Source organism: Delphinus delphis, chromosome 7, assembly GCF_949987515.2.
Source record: "Delphinus delphis chromosome 7, mDelDel1.2, whole genome shotgun sequence".
NCBI lineage: Eukaryota > Metazoa > Chordata > Mammalia > Artiodactyla > Delphinidae > Delphinus > Delphinus delphis.
Genome location: NC_082689.1, coordinates 43,715,204 through 43,738,254, shown reverse-complemented (window position 1 = coordinate 43,738,254; position 23,051 = coordinate 43,715,204). Strand labels below are relative to the sequence as shown.

General features: G+C 40.6%; 1 protein-coding gene and 2 long non-coding RNA genes across 6 annotated transcripts in view; 1 reads left to right on the top strand and 2 right to left on the bottom strand.

Moving 5' to 3' along the window:
- LOC132428486 (uncharacterized) overlaps positions 1 to 11,626 on the bottom strand; it is a 37,035-nt gene extending 25,409 nt beyond the window's left edge. Inside the window, exon 1 of the long non-coding RNA XR_009520133.1 lies at positions 11,500 to 11,626. This is a non-coding gene — a long non-coding RNA (uncharacterized lncRNA). The remainder of the gene's footprint in view (positions 1 to 11,499) is intronic.
- NAB1 (NGFI-A binding protein 1) overlaps positions 11,318 to 23,051 on the top strand; it is a 46,287-nt gene continuing 34,553 nt past the window's right edge. The window contains exons 1-2 of one of the 3 annotated variants that reach the window (XM_060016405.1): positions 11,318 to 11,688; positions 21,312 to 22,149. In XM_060016405.1, coding sequence (XP_059872388.1) covers positions 11,372 to 11,688; positions 21,312 to 22,149 — 1,155 coding nt within the window. In that variant the 5' untranslated portion in view covers positions 11,318 to 11,371. Of the gene's footprint in view, positions 11,689 to 11,750; positions 11,829 to 21,311; positions 22,150 to 23,051 lie in introns of those variants that run through there. The other 2 variants (XM_060016406.1, XM_060016407.1) reach the window with 2 other exon arrangements.
- The window catches only part of LOC132428485 (uncharacterized), a 253,274-nt gene continuing 245,530 nt past the window's right edge, over positions 15,308 to 23,051 (bottom strand). The window contains exons 5-6 of one of the 2 annotated variants that reach the window (XR_009520132.1): positions 17,193 to 17,296; positions 15,308 to 15,830 (exon numbers count right to left, since the gene is read on the bottom strand). This is a non-coding gene — a long non-coding RNA (uncharacterized lncRNA). Of the gene's footprint in view, positions 17,297 to 23,051 lie in introns of both variants that reach the window. The other variant, XR_009520131.1, reaches the window with a different exon arrangement.

The following is a 23,051-nucleotide window of genomic DNA, read 5'->3' as shown; positions in this document are numbered from 1 at the left end:
AATTAATTAATTAATTAATTTTTGCTGTGTTAGGTCTTTGTTTCTATGCGAGGGCTTTCTCTAGTTGTGGCAAGCGGGGGCCACTCTTCATCGCAGTGTGCGGGCCTCTCACTATTGCGGCCTCTCTTGTTGTGGTGCACAGGCTCCAGATGGGCAGGCTTAGTAGTTGTGGCTCACGGGCCTAGTTGCTCCGCGGCACGTGGGATCCTCCCAGACCAGGGCTCGAACCCGTGTCCCCTTGCATTAGCAGGCAGATTCTCAACCACTGCGCCACCAGTGAAGCCCTGCCACTTGCTCTTTTATCCAACATCATATTTGTGAGATGCTCCCATGGAAGATATGTAGATCTATTTCATTTATTTTCACAGCTATATCCACTGTATGAATATATCACAATTTACTCATAAATTCTCCTATTGATATATCAACAGGTTGTTTCCAAGTTTTAAGTACTGCAACCAGTGATGCTGTGAATATTCTTGGGCATAGGTAAGAGAGTTTCTCTGAGAATATACCTGGGAGTGCAATTTCTGGGTCAAAGAGTATGCACAGCTTTAACTTGACTAAATATTGCCAAATTGCTCTCCAAAGTGATTACATCAATTTATACGCATATGAATCCTTATGCTTTTAATCCTAGCCAACACTTTGTGTTGTCAGACTTAAACATTTTTGCTGATCTAATGAATGGACTGACAGACTCTGCTTACAAAGTAATAATTTTGGCAATTAAAAAACCTTGTGGCATTTCCTCAGTATTTCAGTCATGAGGAGAAAAATCTGTGCACATTTTGTGTCATATTTTTGGACTTTCCCATTCTCTGTTTAAGGCCAAGTAAAGTTTCCCCTTTCTTTGTCCAACTCTGTGAACACCAAAGGAAAACCGAAATTTGTCTTTTTTTTTCCCATAGGGATTATGGTTTGGAAGAATACCATGTTGGCTGCTTTATGTCACAACAATATCCCTCTGATTATAAAGGGGCACAAGAAAAAGAATTTAGCTGCATCCATGTAAATCACTTATCCTTAAGTACATGACATAACAGTGGTGGGTCAGTAGCTGAACAACTATCACTCATAGGCTAAGCATGCACTCATTTAAAAAATTCTAGAAAGTTGCTCCTTGCCCCAGATTATCTATCCCACGGGCTTGTTCCATGCCTTAAATTTGACTATCAGAAATTATTGTACTGGGGTCAAATTTTTTCATATTTAAGAAACCCCCAAAAGAAAACACATCTCAAAAAATACATTAGCACCTTGTTTGTCACATCTCTTTCAAAAGCAAAGAGGGAATGGGATATAGGGCCTGCAAGTGCTATTGGGTATAAGATGGAAGCCATCCTCAACTTATTCCTCTCCCTAATCCAGCACATTCAGACAGGCAAATCGTTGTTCTTAATTTCTTGCTTAAACCTTTTGGGTGACTCCCCAACAGCCCTAGCAGTGTTCTCAAAGTGTGGTCTAGGGGTCCCTTTTGGCTTTAGATTCTCCAAGGTAATTGTTTAAAAAAATGCAGATTCCTGAGTCCCAGCCCAGGCCTACACTCAGAATGTCTGAGTGTGAGGCCCTGGAATCTGTGTTTTGAACAAATTACCCAGTTTGATTAAAAAGAAAACTTTTTTACAATCGAGAAGTGTAACATGCATTAAGAAAAGTACTGAAATCATAAACATGCAGTTCAATAAATTCTTACAAAGTGAACAGCCATATAAGCACAGCCTAAAACAAGAAAGAGAGCCTTGCCAACACTTCAGAAGTCCTGATTGTTCCCCTTCCAATCACCTCCTTCTTCCCTAATTTTAACTACTATTCTGATGTCTAACACTACCAGTTTGATTCTTGTACTCACTGAAGATGAGGGCTATACCAGCAGGATAAAACCCACAACTGCTTAGAGTATCATATGAGGATGCTACATAATTTGTTCTTTGCAACCTCATCTTCTGCCTCTGCCCTCCTCACATTTCATTCTGAAGTCATTTGGAACCAGTTAGGTTTCATTTTACAATTATTGCCCTAACTCACTGCTCTTGCTTCATGCTGTTTCACTGCCTCTGTACTTGCTGGGGAGTGCCCGTACTTCCTGAGTCTTTCTATTAAATTCATCCTTCAAGACCTGTCCAACTGTCACTTTCTTGTAAGCCTCATGACTTTCACCCCTGTGCCCCATCCAAGGCAGAATCATCACCTTTTCCACTGTGTGACTAAGAACATCTTACAACGTGGAGCAACTATTCTTTCACATGTCTATTCCCCTTTCTAGACCAGGAATTAGGGCAGAGGCTTGTCTATTTATTTTTTAAATTCTCTTGAGTATAGTACAGTGTGTGTGTCCTTCAGTAGGTGTTTAGTTATTGCTCAAACAATCTCCAGGCATGCACATCTTTGGAAAAGTAGCACACTGCAACATTAACACCTCCAGGTATATCTGGATCAGATCATATTCTTCCTTCTCAGGAAACAAACCAAACTCAGACATCAGAAGAACACTGGGTGCCTGACAGGGGGGGTGAAAGCTAGTGAAGGAAGTAGGATGAAATCCAAAGTGATGTTGCCTAGATCTCTGTGCAGCCCTGCAGAGAAAGGAGCAACCACATTGCTCCTGGCAGCACTGGGGACCTGCCTCACCTGAGTCCCCCTTTCTTTCTCAGACAGGACACATAGCTGTCAGACTGCTGTGCTGAGTGGAAAGCCTAGACAATTCTTACTTCTTTATAACATCTTGTCCTGCCTCTAATGGCCGTCCCACTGTCCATCTGTTTCTGGATGTCCATTCTTGTTTGAAAAATGCCACCTTATAAGTAACCTGCCTATTTCTTGACCTTAGCATACAAGGAAGGTGGAGCGTTCAGTTCTTCAAAACTCCTACTCCTCTATAGTATGTGTGAGTAGGAGTGGAGGGCGACAACCAGGCACACAGAGGGGCCTTGTGCAACTACCCTGGTGCTCAGAGGATCTGGATCGTAAGCATCTGGGCAGCCTGCCACGGGAACCTTCTCAGCAATGTAAATAGTCCTTACGCAAATGAACCTCGACTGTTAGGCAAGCTGAGAGGTTGGAAGAACAGGACTGAGAAGAATGACTCAAAATTTATATAATCCAGAAAAGATACTGTAAGACAAATTTAAAATCTATCAGAAAGTAGTCTGAAAGAGAGCCGCTGCTGGTAGTTTGATTCTGGGATGCGGATAGGAGTGGCTTTGAGTCTGGAGCTGACCAAGGCCAGCATGGAGCCAACACTCTTGGGAGATGGTTGTGTTTGTGAAATGAAGGAAGAGCAGAGCCCTGCAAAGGGCAGTCTTGGAGATAGAGAGTGGGTTCCTCTGTCCTCCCCTAAAGAACCACGCAGGCTGCAGAAGGGTCTCAGCAGTACTGGACCTGGTGGGCCAGCACTGCATCTGGTGGGCCCAAGTTTACTGCGGCAAAACAGGGGCAGTGAGAAACAGTGACACCAGGGGCTGCCCAGAAGCCAATTCTGTCACTGTTTGCCTGTGGAAGCCCAATGAAAGAATTACAAAAGCCCAGGGACTGCATACGTCCCTGGAGTAGGGGCACCTTCAAGAAGATACAAGTTTATACCTACCTGAATGATTAATCAGAAAAATAAAAGAAGGATGACTATATTTGTAACATTATATATATATATATACAGATATATATAATGATATATACACACATATAATGATATATATATACACATATATAATGATATATATATATACACACACACATATATTCACATCTCACACATGGTAGGCTCACAACACACAGAGTTATACAGGACTAATAACGTACGAAGGGCTCCATACATACATATTTGTTGGATAAGTTCCTGATTTTTGTTGCTGTCTTCAAATAGATAAACATACAACTTTGTTTTCATTTTTATTTCATTGTAAACTGCTTTTGAAGCAGGATCTTTCTTTAAAATAACATTTAAAATTCCCCCGATTTCTAAAGTAATGCATGTTTGTTGTTAAAGTTTTGAAAACTAAAAGAAGCAAAAAAAAAATATAATACCATCATCTAGAGATAACTACTGCTAACATTTGGTAAATTTCCTTTCATATTTAGGTAGAGTGATTATAGTTTGTTCTGCTCTGTCCTATTTTGACCACTACTATTGTATCATGAGCATTTCCCAATGTTATTAAATGTATTCCGTTATATCGATGTGCTATAACTTAACCAATTCATCATCTCGGATGTTTTGCTTTTTCAATTTTGTAAATAATGTTGTAATAAATATCTTCCTCTTAATGTTTATAAACTTAGAATAACCTAGAAGTGAATCTGTTGGATCAAATTGTATGAACACTTTTTGGGCTTCCCCGGTGGTGCAGTGGTTGAGAGTCCGCCTACCGATGCAGGAGATACAGGTTCGTGCCCCGGTCCGGTCCGGGAAGATCCCACATGCCGCGGAGTGGCTGGGCCCATGAGCCATAGCCGCTGAGCCTGCGCGTCCGGAGCCTGTGCTCCACAATGGGAGAGGCCACAACAGTGAGAGGCCCGCGTACCGAAAAAAAAAAAAAAAAAAAATTGTATGAACACTTTTGAAACTCCTGGCTCAATTTGCCAAATTACCCTTCTAAAGGTTATTTACCCTTTGACCAGCAATTTGCATAAGAGCCCCGACACCAGATTTGGAAAATTTTATTTGAGGAATATATCTGTAGTTGGAAAAAACTCTCTTTCTGTCACGACTGTTGTTACGGTAGAAAGAGAAAAAAAAAAATGCAGCAATAGTTTCTATTATTAAGAAATCAAGGTCCTTAAAATTTTTGACTACCACATATTATTGCCAATCCTGGGCAGGCTGATGAATCACGATGTGTAAATCTGGGTAAGCACAACAATCTAATCCAAACCGTAACTTGTCAATTATATGTGAACAGAATCTTGTTTGATTTACTTTTATCTCAATAGTCCTAAGTCTCTTATTGTACAATACATGCATTGTCCTTTCCAAGTGTCTGCTCCTAGAAGGCAGTGTTGAGTACTTTGTTGGGACAATTAGCCCAATCATTAATATTAACACACTCAATTTCTTCATATGTGAACCATAGTGTGGTGAAAGCACTTGGTGCAGAGGGTGTTTTTTGAACCCATTCTGCTTTTCTTTCCTTTTCCTGATACACATTTGTACCTGATACATTCACCACCTCTTCCAATCCAACTTAAAGATAATATACAGGCTCTCTGCAAGTGAAGAGAGCAGGATGCCCGCTGTTTCTCTGTCCCTTCTTCCTGCACATCTATCCCCAATACTCCATTCCATCACTGCCATCTGTCCCAGGTCAAGAGCACACTTTTGTGGCGAGCTTAGAGGAATTTATGTTGGGATGATCTCTGTCTCTTCTTTTTTCTCCTTCAGGAGAGCCATGGACTCAGGTACTTTTTCTTTGGTTTTTCACTTCTTCCAGAAGAGTTATGACCACTTTAGTCAGCTTCTCACAAATGCAGTTATCTTCTTTTTGTCTCTTCATCTCTTCCCTCTTTCTTCCAACTCTTGCCCATTTACTTCAAGAAAGGTTCTCTTCCTTCACATGCTCTTTTCTTACTCCTTTTCTCACATCTTGGTTAACAAGTCATAAACCTTTGTTAAGGAAACAAACAAAATCTTCCATCCACTCTCATGTGGAATGCTTAAAAGGGGGACTTGAGCTGGTGGGTCCTCTGCCGGCAGAGTGTAGATATGAAGAAAAAGACAAGCACAGAGACAAGGTGGGAGAGTGAGCACAGACTTACTGTCAATCCAGCAAATTGGGTGGAGAAAAGCAAAAGCTAAACATGGGATTGTGAGGAATAAGAAAGAAAGCCAAGAATGAAGTGTGCAAATGGAAGACGGTTTAGATAGATTCCAGAGGCTGAGCAGAGTATTTTTTTTTTAACCTACTCTCCACTGTGCCTTGTGTAGTTAGCTGAGAATTATTAATGGCCAGTGCCTTAGTCCACTCAGGCTGCTATAACAAAAAGTACCATATGGGGCTTCACTGGTGGCACAGTGGTTAGGAATCCACCTGCTAAATGTAGGGGACACAGGTTCGATCCCTGGTCCGGGAAGATGCCACATGCTGCAGAGCAACTAAGTCCGTGTGCCACAACTACTGAGCCTGTGCTCTAGAGCCCATGAGCCACAACTACTGAGCCCACGTGCCACAACTACTGAAGCCTGCACGCCTAGAGCCCGTGCGGTGGCAACAAGAAAAGCCACCCCAATGAGAAGCCCGCGCACTGCAACTAGAGAAAGCCTGCGCGCAGCAGCAAAGACCCAGTGCAGCCAAAAATAACTAAATAAATTTATTTTTTAAAAAAAGTACCATACAGCTGATGGCTTAAGCAACAAACATTTACTTCTCACAGTCTGGAATCTGGAAGTCTGGGATCAAGGCACCGGAAGATGATTCTGTATCTGGTGAGGGGCCACTTCCTGGTTTATAGATGGCTGTCTTCTTGCTATGTCCTCACATATCAGAATGGTCAAAAGAGCTCTGTGGGGTCTCGCTTATAAGAACACTAATCCCATTAATGAGGGCTTCGACCTCATGACCTAATTGTCTCCCAACAGCTCACTTCTAATAGCATCACATTGGAGGTTTGCATTTCAATATATGAATTTGGTGGGGACACAGACATTCAGTTTGTAACAGCCAGGAATGAGTGGACAGTAGTTAGTGTTGTTGAGGCCTGAAATAGTGTCATGGAATAGTTAACTATACAGGTCCTGCACAGTGAATGCCAGAAAAATGGGAAAAGGTGGGAAGAAAAGAGAAAGAGTAGCTGAGTTGTAACCACTGCTGCCAGAGAGGATAGAGGAGGAAGAAAAACAAGGCATTATCCCTAAAAAATGTCCAGAAATTCTCTTTAGATAGTCTTTTCAAAAGTTTCCATTTACATTCTCTTCTGTCTTGAAGACAAACTTTTATTTTTTTAATTAATTATTTTTTAACCATTTAACATTATTTATTTTTCTCTCAAATTCCAAGAATCTTTATTTGAAAAATGAGAGGATTATTGTCCCTGAATGCCAGTTTTTTAAGAAATTTTTATTTTATATTGGAGCAGTTATTGAAACCAGAATTACTCTTCATTCAACTAAATGTTTGGCTGTATTTACTGCCTAATACTATATTAGTATTTTTCTTCTCTTTATATCAGGAAGGTATAGTATAAATGTCCTTATCTGTAGAAGTCAATTGGATTAGATGATTCCTAAGATCCTACCTAGCTCCCCGCTAAGTCTGTATTTCACTTGCATTTTATAAGGATTTATAGTCCATCTTGGGAATATAACAATTTCCTTTCTTTTCCCAACAGGGATTGCAATACAAGTTCCAAATAACCAACTTACTGGAAGCTAGATTAGTTGTATGCTGAATTTCTGAAAATTATTTGAAAATACTTTGAATATACGAAGGAGGTTGAACTAGGTGAACTTCACAATCCTTTACCTCTTAAAATTCTATAGTGTCAAGAGAGTGGCATGGACTTATATATACTACCAAATGTAAAATAGATAGCTAGTGGGAAGCAGCTGCATAGCACAGGGAGATCAGCTTGGTGCTTTGTGTCCACCTAGAGGGATGGGATAGGGAGGGTGGCAGGGAGATGCAAGAGGGAGGGGATATGGGGATGTATGTATATGTATAGCTGATTCACTTTGTTACACAGCAGAAACTAACATACCATTGTACAGCAATTATACTCCAATAAAGATGTTAAAAAAAATTCTATAGTGTCTTGTAATAAAATGCAATGTATGAAGATTTGTTTATTTTTTTAGAAGAGCAAATGTTTTTAAAGTCACGGCTCTTGGAATGATCAGTTATATATATTCCTATTAGCATACCTTTAAGAAACTTGTTTATAATCTCCCTATATTTTAAAATAGTCAAATCTCTATACACTAAAAAATCTATTTAATCTACATATACATCCAAAACTTTAAATTTCATATTGTAAAATAAGTGAAATTTAAATTATATTTCTGATATTATGAATATTACACAGGACTCAGTTAACTCTAGGACCACCACCACATAGAGTGGAAAATTCGTTAAGTATGGAATTGTTCTAAGGCAACAGAAGAACAACAGGATAGAATTATACTATATCTTAGATCTTGTAGGTTACAAGCCATAGTGTTATTCCTTCTCTACTCTAAGAACATTTAAAATCATTTGTTCTTTTGTTTTGAATCACTGAAGCATTTTAAAGAAATCTTTCTAAAAGTAATAAACTAATGCTCTTTCAGGGAAACTTTCACTCTAATGTCAGAACCACTATCAACTTTCTACATTTTTTTTTTTTTTTTTTTTTTTGCGGTACAGCCATGGCTCATGGGCCCAGCTGCTCCGCATCATGTGGTATCTTCCCGGGCCGGGGCACGAACCCGTGTCCCCTGCATCGGCAGGCGGACTCTCAACAACTGCGCCACCAGGGAAGCCCTACATTTTTTTTTTTATTAAAAACTTTATTTTTAGTTTCACAATGTGGAAATTTTTTTTTTTTGTCCAAAAACCCCTTATTTTTGCAAATGCACTAATCACCGAAGTATTTTTAATAATTATTTTTTTAAAGAATTTTACTGAATTTTAAGAACTTACTGAATTCAAGGGAAGTGTAAGACATACTTACAGGATAGAATGGAATATAGAATAATCAGAAACCATAACTGTTACCTTACAGGATGGAATGCTGTTCCTTAACAAACCACCAGGGCCTGGGAATGGCAGAAGACTGTGTGTGTGTTGCAGAGGAGGTGGTGTTCAGGGGTAGCACTGGCTATGAAAGTAAGTGGTAAGGAGGTAAATAAGAATCAATGTTTCTTTATCTGAGCTGTCTCAGATACGGGTGAATGCCTCCATTCTCTTTTTGAGCAGCCATATTAACTACACTGTTGTCATACAGACATACAGAATTAGATACTAAAAGTTTAAAATTTTATCTTTCCTTCATTTTCCTTCCTCCAATTTCCCCCAGTACCATGGGTGTTTAAGGCAATGCAAAGTGGGCCAAAAATGCCATTCTTAATGTGGGAAAAATATACTACCTAAATGTGCTCAGAAAACAAACAAGGAGAGATTTCAGTGCTTAACTGTAGAAATAACCAGTTACAAGTCAGAAAAAAAACTATCTGCCCTGACACATTTCCTTTTCAGCATTATGTTCAGTGCTGGTCAGACAGATACAAGTTTGGGAAGAGGATTTAATGTCATTTCTTCCAACTCTGGAAACAATTTTACTGGGAGGCTCAAAAGTCCAGGTAAGACTACTCATTTCATGACTTATGAATCACTGATTGTACATCTTTATGGAAGAAAATTATCTTTCTCTAGCTGTTCAGAACAAACAATGTTTGCAAAACATCAGGATTCCAGAGAGGAACTGGAAGAAAATAATTCTGCAGATTTCATTTGTTCATTTGAAAATCTGTTAACCTATATCTTTCCAAAAAAGCTGTCTTTATTTTATTACAACCGAAGTTAACTTTCTCTTTAGCAGAATAGGGTCCACAGCTGCAAAACCGAGACAATTAGGCTAAGATACGCTTCCAGTAGTGATTCTTCCGCTGAAAAAAAATTCAAGGAAGTAAGCATGCTTATTCATATGAAAATCAACACAACTATTCCAGACAGAACCTTTCACTAATACTGGAGAAAGAAGTTTAATTATATATATTCCATTGTGGCATTACTCATTCCTATAACATGTTTTTGCAAAAAGAAAAAGAAAGATTCAGTACTTTAATAAGGTTTTTTTTCTTTCAATGTTATCATCCCCATCCATTGCTGCAACATAAAGATGCGGTATGAAGAATTTCCCATCTCAAAGAATGCTTTGTATCCCCATCAGCAAAGTAGGCACACTCTGGGAGGCCAGCCAGGATGTGGGACTGGCCTCCTATAAAGCTGTTTGTATATGTACGTTTAAACGGAATTTTACCTGTATTTGCAGTAGTTTTAGATTTACTAGATGCTCTCTACACTTCAAGAACACAATGCTAAAATTCGAGGAATTCTTCCCTTTTCCCGTTTTTGCAAAGAAAGGAAAAATAGACCCTAAAACAAATTTCCAAATTTTTTGGCAATCGTTTAAGTACATTTTTGGAGGTGTTTTAATACTTTCTTTGGTTAGAAAAAGTTCATGCAAACCAAACTCAAAAATTCTACAGCGTGCCTTGGGAACTCTATTCGAACACACGCCAGGACTGTTCTAGCGCTGTCGGATTTTTACACCGTGGAAATAGAAAATATTAGCCAGTAAAGTAACAAGCAGGTTTTCCGGAGGGTTGAGAAGGTTGGAATTAAGTTACCCAGCAAACAAGACGGTTGTCAACGCCTCACTTCGGGTTTGTGGGTTCCCACTCCTCCCCTCCTCCCTACGCCAGGACGGTGGTGGGCACGGGGCAAGATGGGCGGGGCTGAGATGCTCTGGAACTGCCAGTTTTCCTCCCAGCGCCGCGCACCTGCCACCCCCACTCCCTGCGGTCGCAGCCCACTTCCCGCAGGATGCCTGGGCCGGCCGGGAGGGGCGCACCTGGCCCACCAGCCTCAAGCCGGCTCGGGCGGGAGCAAAGGCGAGACGGGCGCCCAGATTAGTGGGCTGAGCGTGCTATTTTTTTTTTAAATCAGCCTCCCGGGGGATGTTGGATTTGGCGGGGCGTGCTCTTTGAAACACTATATTGGGAACCTCACACATTTAAAAAAAAAAATTTTTTTTTAAATTGCAAACCTTCCCAGTTCCCTCGGCAGCTGGAGAGCAGGCCCGAGGCGACGTCCCCTCCCTCCCTCCCGCCACCCCCGTTTTCCTCCTTCCCGCCCCCTCCCCCCGCCGGGAGCAGGATTCGCGGGAGCCGCCCCCTCCCGGGCGCCCACTTGGTTCCTCCCAGCTGCCGAGTGAATGGGCCGCCCTCCGGGTTCCGCGGAGGGGGCGGCGGGAAGAGGCCGAGGCCGAGGCCGAGCCCGGGCCCCGGCGGCCACCGCCCCCGCCCCCGCCCAGCGGCTGCCCACGCCGGGATCTGCGTCACTCGGCCGCGCGTGGGCGGGAGCCAGAGCGGCGAATGTACCAAGAGCGGAATCTCCCAATGTGACAGCGGGCGGGGTGGGGGGGTAGAGGCGGCGAAGGCGGGCGGGGGAGGGGGAGGGGACGGGCAGCGCGCGCGGGGAGGGAAGGGAGGCGGGGAGCAGGGGGGAGGACGCGGCGGGGGAGGTGCCGCCGCCGCCCGCGCCGGGAGGAGCCGCCGCCGCCACCGCCACCGCGGCCGAGCGAGCGCCGTCGGGGCTGGCGGGCGGGAAGGAGTGGCGGGCCCTAGCTGGGGGTGGGGGGAGCAGGGAGAGAGCGCCCACCACCTTTCCTTCCCCCATCGATGGGAGCGGGGGCGTCCCGGCCGCAGCAGCCGAATGAGAGAGAGCCGGGGGCCGTCACTTCGGAGTTGCTAAGGCGTCCTGGGGGAGAGCGCGCCAAGACTGCTGCAGCCGCTGGCCTAGTACGTACCAACTGGCTGTCCGCCAACTGCGGGATGCGTTCAAGCTCGTGCGACCACGGGCGAACTTGGAGCGGCGGAGTCTCCGGGCCGCGCCGGCACCTGGGGAGGCGGGCGTCCAGGGCAGCTGGCCCCGCGCGGCCGACGCCGGAAGGAGAGGGCGGCATCGGGCTCGTGTGGGCGATTCCCGGAGAAATTCGGTGCGCAGGGGCAGCGAGAAGAGGGCGAGCGAGTCAGCGGGGCCGACCTGTGCATTCTCCTCCCAGAAAGCCGGGGGCGCAGCGTCCATTCTCCTGACCTGGCTGGGGCCGTCGCGCGGGACGCGGAGCGCGGAGCGGTGGTGGGTTGCGTGGTCTGTGGTGCGCGGTGGGTGCGCGCGCCGGCCCCAGAGTTTTGCAGCCACCTTCCGCAGGGGCAGAATCTTTTTGTTGGTTTGTTTACTTTGTAAGAGTGTTGCACTTAGAGCCTTAATTTTCGTCCTGGGTATCCTCTCCTTTGGAATGTAGTTTTCTTTTGGAAAGCGGAAGGAGAGTTTTGTTTGGAAGTGGCTTACAGAAACTTGGCACTGAGGTGCGATGGAAGCGAGAGACTCGTGCTCGTTAAGGCCGAGTGTGGGATTTGCAAACACATGTGGCACATACAAGCTTTGGATGCAGTAGTCTGTGACCTTATTCATGGAGAAACGTTGCAAGTGCAATCAAATGCTTATGGGCTGCATTGTCAGGGTTCACAAGGCGCAAGATATGAAACGACACTTCGAGTGAGCCTAATTGTTGTAAGATCTTGGGGGAAAGGATAATTGAATTGGAATATATTTGCATTTATAGGTTCCGCAGACCACGTTTTGCAGCAGGTGATCAGGAGGAATCCTTGACTTGCATATACTTAATTCCTCACTACGTGAGATCCGGGAGGCATGGAAAATTTGGGGGTAGATGTCAATTTAAAATTTCCTTCCGAAAGAGTTGATTTGGAGTAACCTGTCACTACCAATTGGTTTGCCAGTGACGTGTCTGCAAACTTAAGGAGTGCAAAGATCAGAGCTGAGAGGGAGATACTCGGATCTTGTTTAAAAATATTTTGGCAGTTTTAATAGATAATATTAGATTGCATAGGAACTGAATTTTAAAAAGATTAGTCACGTAGGAAATGCTAGGCTGTTTTGTTAGAGAAGTGCGCACGCAATGAAATACCTTCTTAGATTTTCACTTTTTTGAAAAATTTCCCCTCTAAAACATAACAGATTATGACACGTCCTGATTTATGTGTGGGTTTTAAGAAGGAATATTGGGAGAAAGGATGCAGAGGATTTACTTTCTCTATTTCGGGTGGGGACTGATATTTTCCAGAAGACCTAAAAAGCTGCCTCTAGTCTAGTCTAAGTGCCAGTAAAAGTGGCTTAGATTCAGGGGATATCCTTTTTTCCTCCATTTTCCAGCATTTGAAACATTTAGTATTTTCGTTAAGTTTTAAAAATTATGTTGTCCTTATAGGTATTACCTTGCATGTAAGTGTTCTCTTGAGAGTTTATAGATGTCTGGCAAGGTCAGCTTTCTTTATTCCTGTTTGACTATTAGTTATTGGAAAATCAAGTCTTGAAAGAAAATGTTAAGGAACCATTGGAAGCTTTCTTGTTTTAATTTTACTATTTTTAACATCTTGCACAAAAGTTAATATGCCATCCTGGTGTTGGAAAAATTTCGTTTTCCTTGGCTCTGGTGATTTCCTATTATATGTGAATAAATCAATAATAATAATAAAAACATGGAGGCAGTGTAGATTTTTATTTCATTCTTCCTGCTAATTGTGGATGTAATGAACATGACAGAAATCCTTAGGAATACTATAGCTGATACAAGGAAATTTAGTGAGCTTATATAGCTAATAAATAATTTGATATATCTGGTGAATACATCTTGTCTTGTTTCAGAATTATTAATAAAATTGAATAATCTCAGCTAAATTAATTAAAAAATTTTCTTTTTTGATGACTAGTAAATATCCATTGCCCTGTAGAAAAGTTAATATATTTTCATTCTCCTTGTTGCTATTTGGAGAATCAGTTAAAGTATTAGATATTTTCTTTTAATCACATATTAAGAGCATATTGATTTCTTATTAAAGATTTTGGGTGTTTGTACCGTGGCTGCTTTGAAAGAAATTATAATGTATGACAAAGTGGGGGAGACCTTTGAAGAATTTATTGCATGAACTTTAAAAATTTAAAGTAAAAGATGGTTGCATGGAAACAGAAGTATGTCAGGTTTTTGTATCTGTTGATCTAGACTCTGTCCTAAGACTTGGGGTTCATCTATTCCATTATGGTAAGTCAGGTTGTTTTTGTTGGTGCTACTCATGTGCATTATTGGAAATAAAAGCTTTGTACAATTTACCTTTAAGTGTGAAGCTGTATTCTGGATACCACAGAAGCATGATATATTTTATGTTACTTTCATGGAAATGACCATTTTTTAATATGTTTTGAACAGGTTAAGATCTTGCTTGTATAATCATCTTGTGTATGCATATTTCATGTGGAGTTTATTAAAAGTAATAAGGAATAAATAATGCCCACTTAAGCATAATACAAGGTTCCTAGCCCCTTTGCTTTGGATTTAGTTTTATTTTAACTGCTTCGTTCATTCTTTTTAGTAGAATGAAAAACAGTACAGTTTTTATATTAAATGCAAATTTCCTTTTTGATCTGACATTTTCAAAAACTAGTGCAGTAGTAGAATATACTCCCTTAAACTTAACAACGGAACAAGTGGGAAATTAGAGAAGTTGATTTTGGGGGAAAAAGTAGCAATCCTCGTCAGAATTCTCACAGCTAAAACATACCACTAAGCTTTCAAATAGTTTTGTCATTTCTCAATACATTGTATTTAGAGAGTTGCACCTTAACTTGTACAGTATGTTAATTTAATAATTTTTAAAGATAAATTTCTGGGAAAAAAATGAAAAAATTTATATGTACTGTGTGCATACTACATGCTCAAATGGCACTTAATGTATGTTGAATAACTTGACTGTTAGTTGATTGAAGAATTTCCAGCCATATTATATGAAATACTAGTGTTTACCTGTTGGTATCACAGCTAAGTTATTGTTTAATTGCAAAATAAATCTGATTTTTTTCTAACTTTGATAAATTTAGGGTTATACACTGAAACTTTAATTAAAATTTTGAGGTCTATAAGAAATTTTTTCCAGCTTCATTCAGAATTCAGAAAAAATCAGTAGGAGAGAACATTTTAAGTTTCCTAAATTACTGTTAATTCATTAGAAGCTATATGTTTAATTCATAGCTATTACAGTAATAAGATCCAAAAATATCTTGACTTAGGATATATCCCTGCATGCTTATTAATAAATATGCCTAGTTAAATTGTTTGGTACTTAAAACACATACACAGGAGTGAGGACCTGGGTCGACCTGCTATCTTAAATAACCCATCATGTAACTAAACTACATTTAAGTATTTTAGGTTGAGTTCTAGGACTGGGACAAAAATGAGAAGAATTCATTTCCTAGGCTTAAGGCTTATCCTTCCCTAAGCCAAATTCTGGCTTGTCATAAACCTTTCCAGTCTCAACCTGTAGTGTACCCATTGTACCCTTTCCCCAGGCTCCTATACCTTCAGGCTACATTCTCCCAACCTTGGCAATACTTCCGAGGCTTTAAACGCGGTCACTCGCCTCAGATTTCCTATCTCCTTCCTTGCCGTTTCCCATCTCTAGCTTTCATTCCCTTAGCGTGTACTGAATCTCATCTAGGTGTTAGAGGAAAACAGTCTGGTGGAACTAATTCACCTTAATCTGTAAGTGACTCGTGAGCTAACGCTTCCCAAGTTTTTTCACATTTTTTTAGAAGTCTGTTAAGAGCTTGCTGTTAACTTAGATCATTTTAAAGTAAAAATTTCAGGCTGTGTTGGGAGGCAGGAATTTACAGTCCTCTGCATAAATAAGTCAGATTTTACTAGGATTTTTCCCTTGGTTTCTCCCCACTCCTGGCAGAGTCTCTCTTCTTTGGAATGCCATGGACTTCATAAAAGTGTGTGTATTCATATATATTTCCTGCATCACGAAGAGGAAGATTCAAGTGTAGTGTTCATGAATGCATTTGAGTCTAATGATCATTTATAGGATTGATGTTTATTAGGGGATAACATTTTAATTCGTTGAAACCAAGAGGAAAGAGACCTGGGATCTCTCGTGCCTGAAATTGACTTAAAAGGCTGCTTTTGGGGCTGGGCTAACATGATGTCTGTTGTCGCTGCAACCACGTGTGTTCCTGTAAAGGGAGAGCATGCGGCCATCTTATGGGAATCCACCACACAGGCTATAAAAAAGGGGAAGTATTGAGGATGAGAGAATGAAAAAGATTGTAGGTAAAGTAGCAGGATGTGCTTTTGTTAGATTGGACCCTAATTTACACAGAGGTTATTCCTTTTGGAATATAAAAGGAGGCTGCTGATCAGATTCTGACTCAAATGTTGGGTTTCATTCAACAGAAGCCTTTATAGAGATGTTGTTCTACCTTGAACGCTTTGCTGGGAGTAGAGGGGGATAAAAGATGAATGAGAACTAGTCCCTACCATCAAGGAGGCTGTAGCCTAAGGTAACCTGTTCTACAGGACCATGGCAGTCTGCTTCTCTGTTCCATGGCTCCTTATGTATTGAAGATAACATTTGGCATAGCATTTATCAGAGTGGTTAAGTGTGTGTTTACTCGTCTGTATCCTGATTCTTAACAGTTTCTCTGTGAAGAACCATTTGAGGAAAGTCCAGTGTTTGGCATGAGCATAGGGGCAGGTTAAGGACCACAGAGGAGGCTGGACAGGTCTGGGATGCCTATATGAGTAGTTTGGATTTTTTTCTCCATGAAGTAGGGAGATTTGCATAGGTGAGTAAAGAGCCACACCTGTACTTTAGGAAGATAAAGTTGGCATTGCAGTATGGGAAGTATTGAAGGTGAGGTAGCTGTTTTCAAAGTTGGGGCAAGAAGCAAGGGGAAAATTAGAATTAGGTGCTTTTGAGGCAGAGAAAGAAAAAGGGTGGTGATGTGGCCTAAGGACATGTAGATTGGAGGAAGGAAGAGGAAAACAGAAACATGAACGGATAAAGAAAATATGGTATATACATGCAATGGAATATTACTCAGCCATAAAAAAGAATGAAATTCTGCTATTTGCAACAACATGGATGGAATTGGAGGGTATTTTGCTAAGTGAAATAAGTCAGAGAAAGACACTGATTAATATCACTTATATGTGGAATCTTAAAAATAAAACTAGTGAATATGACAAAAAAGAAACAGACTCACAGATATAGAACAAACAAGTAATTACCAGTGGAGAAGGGGAAGAGGATTAAGAGGTACAAACTACTATGTATAAAATAAATAAGCTACAAGGATATATTGTACAGCACAGGAAATATAGCCAATATTTTATAATGACTATAAATGGAATATGACCTTTAAAAATTGTGAATCATTATGTTGTACACCTGAAACTTATATAATATTGTACATCAACTATACCTCAATAAAATTAGAAAAAAAAAGGAATCTCTACTTTTATTAATCCAGGAAACTGGAAGAGTAGTGGTGCAACTAAAAGAAATGAGAGTTGGGAAGAGTAGATTTGGGAATCTGGAAGAAGGGAGGAAAATGAGATAACACACTTGCTTTTGGACTTACCAAATTTGAGATGTTTGACAATCTCCACATGGTAGTTGAAATGCTGAATTATCAGAAAAAGTTTGGGTTCTCAAACTTTTCGGGTATGAAGATCACTTTTTAAACTAAAAAAAAAAAAACAAGTACTCATTAATTTTGCTTAGTGTTTGTTGATATAATGGCAACAACTGTGAATTCAGTTACACTTTTAAATGAGTTTGTATTAAATCGCAAAGTATTTATTTACTTTTATTTGCAAAGTAGATGCCTATGTGTGAGACAGTGCTTGGTGTATGTTTGGATTTGAGAACACTTTGCAGGAACTCCACGAACCACTGGTCCAAGCTACAGATAGCAGTTTGGAGGTCAGTCTGCTATAGGTGATATTGAAGCCTGGGAGTGGACGAGATCATCATGGGAGAATATGGAAAGACAGTAGAAATGGGATCTAATATAAAACGTTGGAAAATTCCTGCACTTACAATAGAGTAAGGGAAGGCAACATAATATAGCAAAAAGTCAGGTGAAGAGTGTTTCAAGGAGTGATGTCAAGCTGCAGAGAGGTTAAAGAGAAAAGCTGGTGATCACTCAGGAGTTCCTCAAGAGTTTTGATCGAGGAGTCAGGACAGAAGGCAGGCTGAAGCTTCTTGGAACAGATTGAGGCAGGTTTGAAGGAATAGTTCTTCTTTTCCCTTGTGACCATTAAAGACTCTGCCTTACTCTAAATCCCCACGTCCCAGCTTGGAGAAAGTCAGAGAAGTTTTGTTTCCCATATTCATATTAAGTGCTGTGTTGTGGTTCGAGGACAAAGCTGGAGTTGACCAGTCAAGTTTTCTGAGCCAAACCAGCTCCTTATTTCACTTAGCATAGTTTAAATCTGGCAGATGACTGATCCTACCCCATAAGGAGCCAAAGTGAGTTTGTTTTTAAAAGCTTCAGGAACAAATCATTACCATTTAAAATAGATCATTGAATAACAAACAACAACAAATGGCCTTAAATGAGTCCGTTGTTTAATTCCTCTTCCTCTGGAGCTGACCAGGCTGAGGAACATTTAAGCTGGTGCAAGTGGAGGTTTGCTGTATATAGGCCCTTGGTTTAGCTTTTGAGTGAAGTTAAAAAATGGGTAACCGGTTTCTCTTAATTGTGGAATTTATAAAAAGGTCACACTCAGCATGATTGTTCCAGCACCTCTTGAACAGGCGAGGTAACTGGAGTTTGCAGCTGAGTAGATTTACTCTACTCGCAGCTTCCTATATTATATAGCATTGTGTTAGGATCCTTTCATGTTTACTTTAGATTGGAGAGATGAAGTTTTCTTTTGATTTATTTGACCTGCATGTCGAAACACGAATAGATACAGGGTTTGTAAACACAGAAAATCTCATAAAAATTTTCTTTTAAATCAAATCAAGTTAATGTATGAAGTGGTGGTTGTTTAAATTATCCCAACAGGCTTTGTAGGAAACTGAAACATTCTCTTAAAGCAAAAAGCTTAGGGAGAAAACTCCTTTCCCAGCAGTAAGTGTGGGCCTTTAGAAAGCCTCCTGGGAGTCTAAATAGTTCACTTATTTATCTTTCATCTGGTGTCTTGACTTTGGAAATGTACACTGGGTCCTATCAGTCCTTATGGGGATATTATAATCATAACTACTTTCTTACCGGAACATAAGGGATTTCTCTTAGGAACTAGTGGGTTTCTTTTCTTTCTGGGTAAAGATAAGAAAGGATAAAAGTTGAAAATTAATATTTTCTAAAATCTTTGGCTTATCTCAGAAGAATAAAACCTAAGTTTGGGTTTTTAGTTCTCCTTTAGTTTCTCTTTTACATTTGTCCATCATATATTCTTTGTTCTCTTATTGCTCATAAAAAGATTCAAGAAATCTGTTCTAGATTTTCTCATGTAATTTTTACTTTATTCCATAATTTGGGGGAGTATTTATGGTGAGATAATTGATGACACCATAAATCTTGCAAGGTTACAATCCTCTTATAAAAATGATTTTGTGTGTGTATGTGCATACATATATATTTATGCGTGTGTATAGATATTTTTTTGTGTGTATACTCTTGAGTTGAAAGCCCGTGGAGCTATTGCATTAGGTGTATGAAGGGAAAGTAGGTTTCCTTTCCTCTACCTCAGACACTTTCTAGAAACCCTTCCATTTGGTATAATGTTGTTCAATACAGACTTTAACTTGTGTCTAACTCCCAAGAGCTTGTTTTTGTGGGTGAGTGTCCAGCTGGATGATAGATTCTCTCCCCAAAAAGTCTCCCCTGGAGTGGGAGGACAAAGCAGATCCTCCTATGGGTGATTCAGAAGATGCAGGAATGTTTTTTCCAGAGAACTGAGGTGGCATGAACATGACGGTGGTCTCAAAACCTGTAGGAGTTCATGGTGCCCAGAGGGTGCACTAAATAGGGATCCTCTAGTGTAGTTTGCCAAATTTGCCAAATCATGAGAGTCTGCTGAGATGCAACCCAAGGACCTAGGAAATTATATTTTTTCAGAAGCACCCCACATGATTTCTTGGCTGTCAGCAGACGTTTAGTGGGCTCAGATGCAGTCTTTTTTTATGTATCTTGGGAATTCATCAGGTCACCTGGCAATGCCCTTATAAAATAAAGAACCATAAAATTTGAGGAGGTCAGTAATTGATTAGAGCAGATTGTGGATGACACAGAGGTTCCAGGAGATGGGGGCTTCCCAGGAGTCAGTCCTTAGGTGGTAGGGAAATGCATTCTCCTTGGATGGGATGACTGAAACTGGAATTCTGGGTAGAATTCTGGTTGATGGCATAAAGCAGATGGCATAAATCATCACCCAAATGTGGTGATCTGGTGTTCCTAATGTTCCTCTGCTTGTCTTATCTCCCAGTTAACAATCGCTCCTTACTTTCTGAGTTGAGAGTGGAGCTTTCACTTTCCTTTGGTGTATGTATTCTTTTAGCCTACTATAATTTTTGCCCTTAGAGGGCTATAGGGTCCTTTTAATCCTAAAGGTGCATTGATTACAAGTTTGTTTCTCTTAAATGGAAGTACTTGGCCAACTCCTCTTTGCCTGTGGAAGGTCTCCAGGCAACTGTGAATAACTTTTAAAGGCTGCTAAGAGGTCAAGCAGTGCTTTGCTGGGTCTTGTTCTGTCTCTTTAAAGGCAGACTTCTCTGCCTCGCTTGAGCTCTAAAAGTATTGGTTCCTTGTCTCTGTCTTAGGCTCTCTGCTGCTTCTTTGGAGGGATCTTCCACCCTCCTTGGCTTCATCCTGTGTCTCTAACCCTGAGACACACTTAGGCTCCAGTCTGTTATTTTGCACACAGGACAGTTCTACTTAAGCATTCTACCTTGTGCCATGTTCAGGTGCCATGTGTTTGAAAGGGAGTTCCATCATCCCTGATTTTCTGTATCCCCAATGCCTGTTGCAATTCTAGACATTCCTCTCCTTTTCATCACTTACATCTAAGTGATCACCAAGTCTTGTCTGAATTTTTCCTGCCTCTTTTTTTCTCAGTTCCTAAATATACCACCTTCTATCTTATCAACTCCAGTTCATACTGAAATCTCTCATCCTCTGCCTGCCAGACTAATCTTGCTACTTTTTTTTTATAAAATGGGAATTAACTCTACCTATCTCACGGGGCTGTTGTGAGGATTAGACATAATATAAAGTGTTTGTCATACAGTGTGACACAAAATAAGTATTCAGTGCATGGTAGCATAGTATACTTCTTACCCCCTTCTGAATTTGATTATCCTTCACTTTGCCTCTGTGTCCACACCATGGAAGCAGCAAAGTGAATAGTCAAAAATATGGGATAGAGAGCCCTGTGAGCCTTGGTTTGAGTCCCTAGACTTCTGCTTAGCTATTTGTGAGATCTCAGGCAAATTACTTATCTTCTTTGAGCCTTTATAATTTTTTCTTTAAAATGGAAACTATTACTGAATATTGACCATTAAGGTTGATAGGAGAGTAAAATAAGATAACTTAGGCATAGAGAGAATGCTTCCTTAACAGTCAGTTGCTATGCAAATGCTGCTTGTTTTTTATTCTTCCCATACTGAACTCTTAAATCCTATAGTGTCTAACAAATAGGCTTAAGAAGTTTGGAGCAAGTGTGATGAGTATTTCCTCTTCTTTTTGCAGGTTAAGCCCATCCACAGTAATGGCCGCGGCCCTACCCAGGACCCTGGGGGAGTTGCAGCTGTACAGAATATTACAAAAAGCCAATCTGCTTTCTTATTTTGATGCCTTTATCCAACAAGGTGGTGATGATGTCCAGCAACTCTGTGAAGCTGGAGAAGAGGAATTCTTGGAAATCATGGCACTTGTGGGCATGGCTAGCAAGCCCCTTCATGTTAGGAGGCTACAGAAGGCTTTGAGAGACTGGGTTACAAACCCTGGCCTTTTCAATCAGCCGCTGACGTCCCTGCCTGTCAGTAGCATACCCATCTATAAATTACCAGAGGGATCACCAACCTGGCTGGGAATATCCTGCAGCAGTTATGAAAGGAACAGCAATGCCCGGGAACCTCACTTAAAAATCCCCAAGTGTGCTGCCACCACCTGTGTGCAGAGCTTGGGACAGGGGAAATCAGACGTGGTGGGGAGCTTAGCGCTGCAGAGTATCAGTGAGTCCCGACTCTGGCAAGGCCACCATGCCACTGAGAGCGAGCACAGCCTCTCCCCAGCTGACCTTGGCTCTCCAGCTTCCCCAAAAGAAAGTAGCGAGGCGCTGGATGCTGCTGCCGCGCTCTCTGTAGCCGAGTGTGTGGAACGAATGGCCCCCACGCTGCCGAAAAGTGACTTAAACGAAGTGAAAGAGCTGCTAAAAACCAACAAGAAGTTGGCCAAAATGATTGGTCACATCTTTGAGATGAGTGATGATGACCCACACAAAGAGGAGGAAATTCGAAAATATAGTGCAATATATGGCAGATTTGACTCCAAGAGAAAGGACGGGAAACATCTCACGCTTCATGAGGTAAAAAGCCCACATTTTTCTTTGTGCATATGTGGTGTGTTGTGTCTCTTAGAGATTAATTTGGTAATAGTTTGCAGCTAAGGAGATACATTACCTGAAAGCAGTATTAAAGACATTTAGATTTAGCAAAATGTAACTCTTTAGTGAAAATAGACCATATCTATTGTGTGTGTTAGGGTATTTTTGTGTTGAATTCAAACACGTTGAGCTTTGGAACTACAGTGTAGGGTGACTTTTAGAAAAATATCAGAATTTAAGCAGTGAGAGCATAAAGTCTTTGCATGTACCAGGCAGTTTGTCTTTTAATTAAGAAATAAAATGAGATTTTAAGTAGAACAAAAATCATTTTTGTAGACTTTTTTTAGAAAAAAAATTTGTAAACAATAACCACAACTTAAAGTGATTTTCAGCTAGCATAGAAAACAAAATTATTTTAGATGAATGTTAGAAGAATTATTATAGCTTTGAATATTGTTTTGGTTTGACATTTGGCATTAAAAATTCTCATTTTATTTTTGTAGCACTCTATCCAGAAATACTTTGCTTAAGCAGAAGAATGCATATACGTATGTGTCTTTCTCATTTACTCCCTTTTTCTTGTCTATCTGGCCAACACATCATATTTAAGACTCAAGCATCTTTAAGACCTTAAGACTCAAGCATAAGCTTAAGTCTTTTTTGATATGTTTTCCCCCAAGTGACCTTTCCTTTCCATTTTTATCCCTGTATAATATACACTTCTGTCACAGTAACTTCAACACTTTATTGTACTTATATATATATTTGGTCTATCCCTCACAGTATACTTTGGGATTCTTCAAGGCAGAGAAAATGTCTCATTCATTTTTATATCTTCAGAATCTAATGCACCCAATAAATGCTTGAAAAATAAATGCATTTCA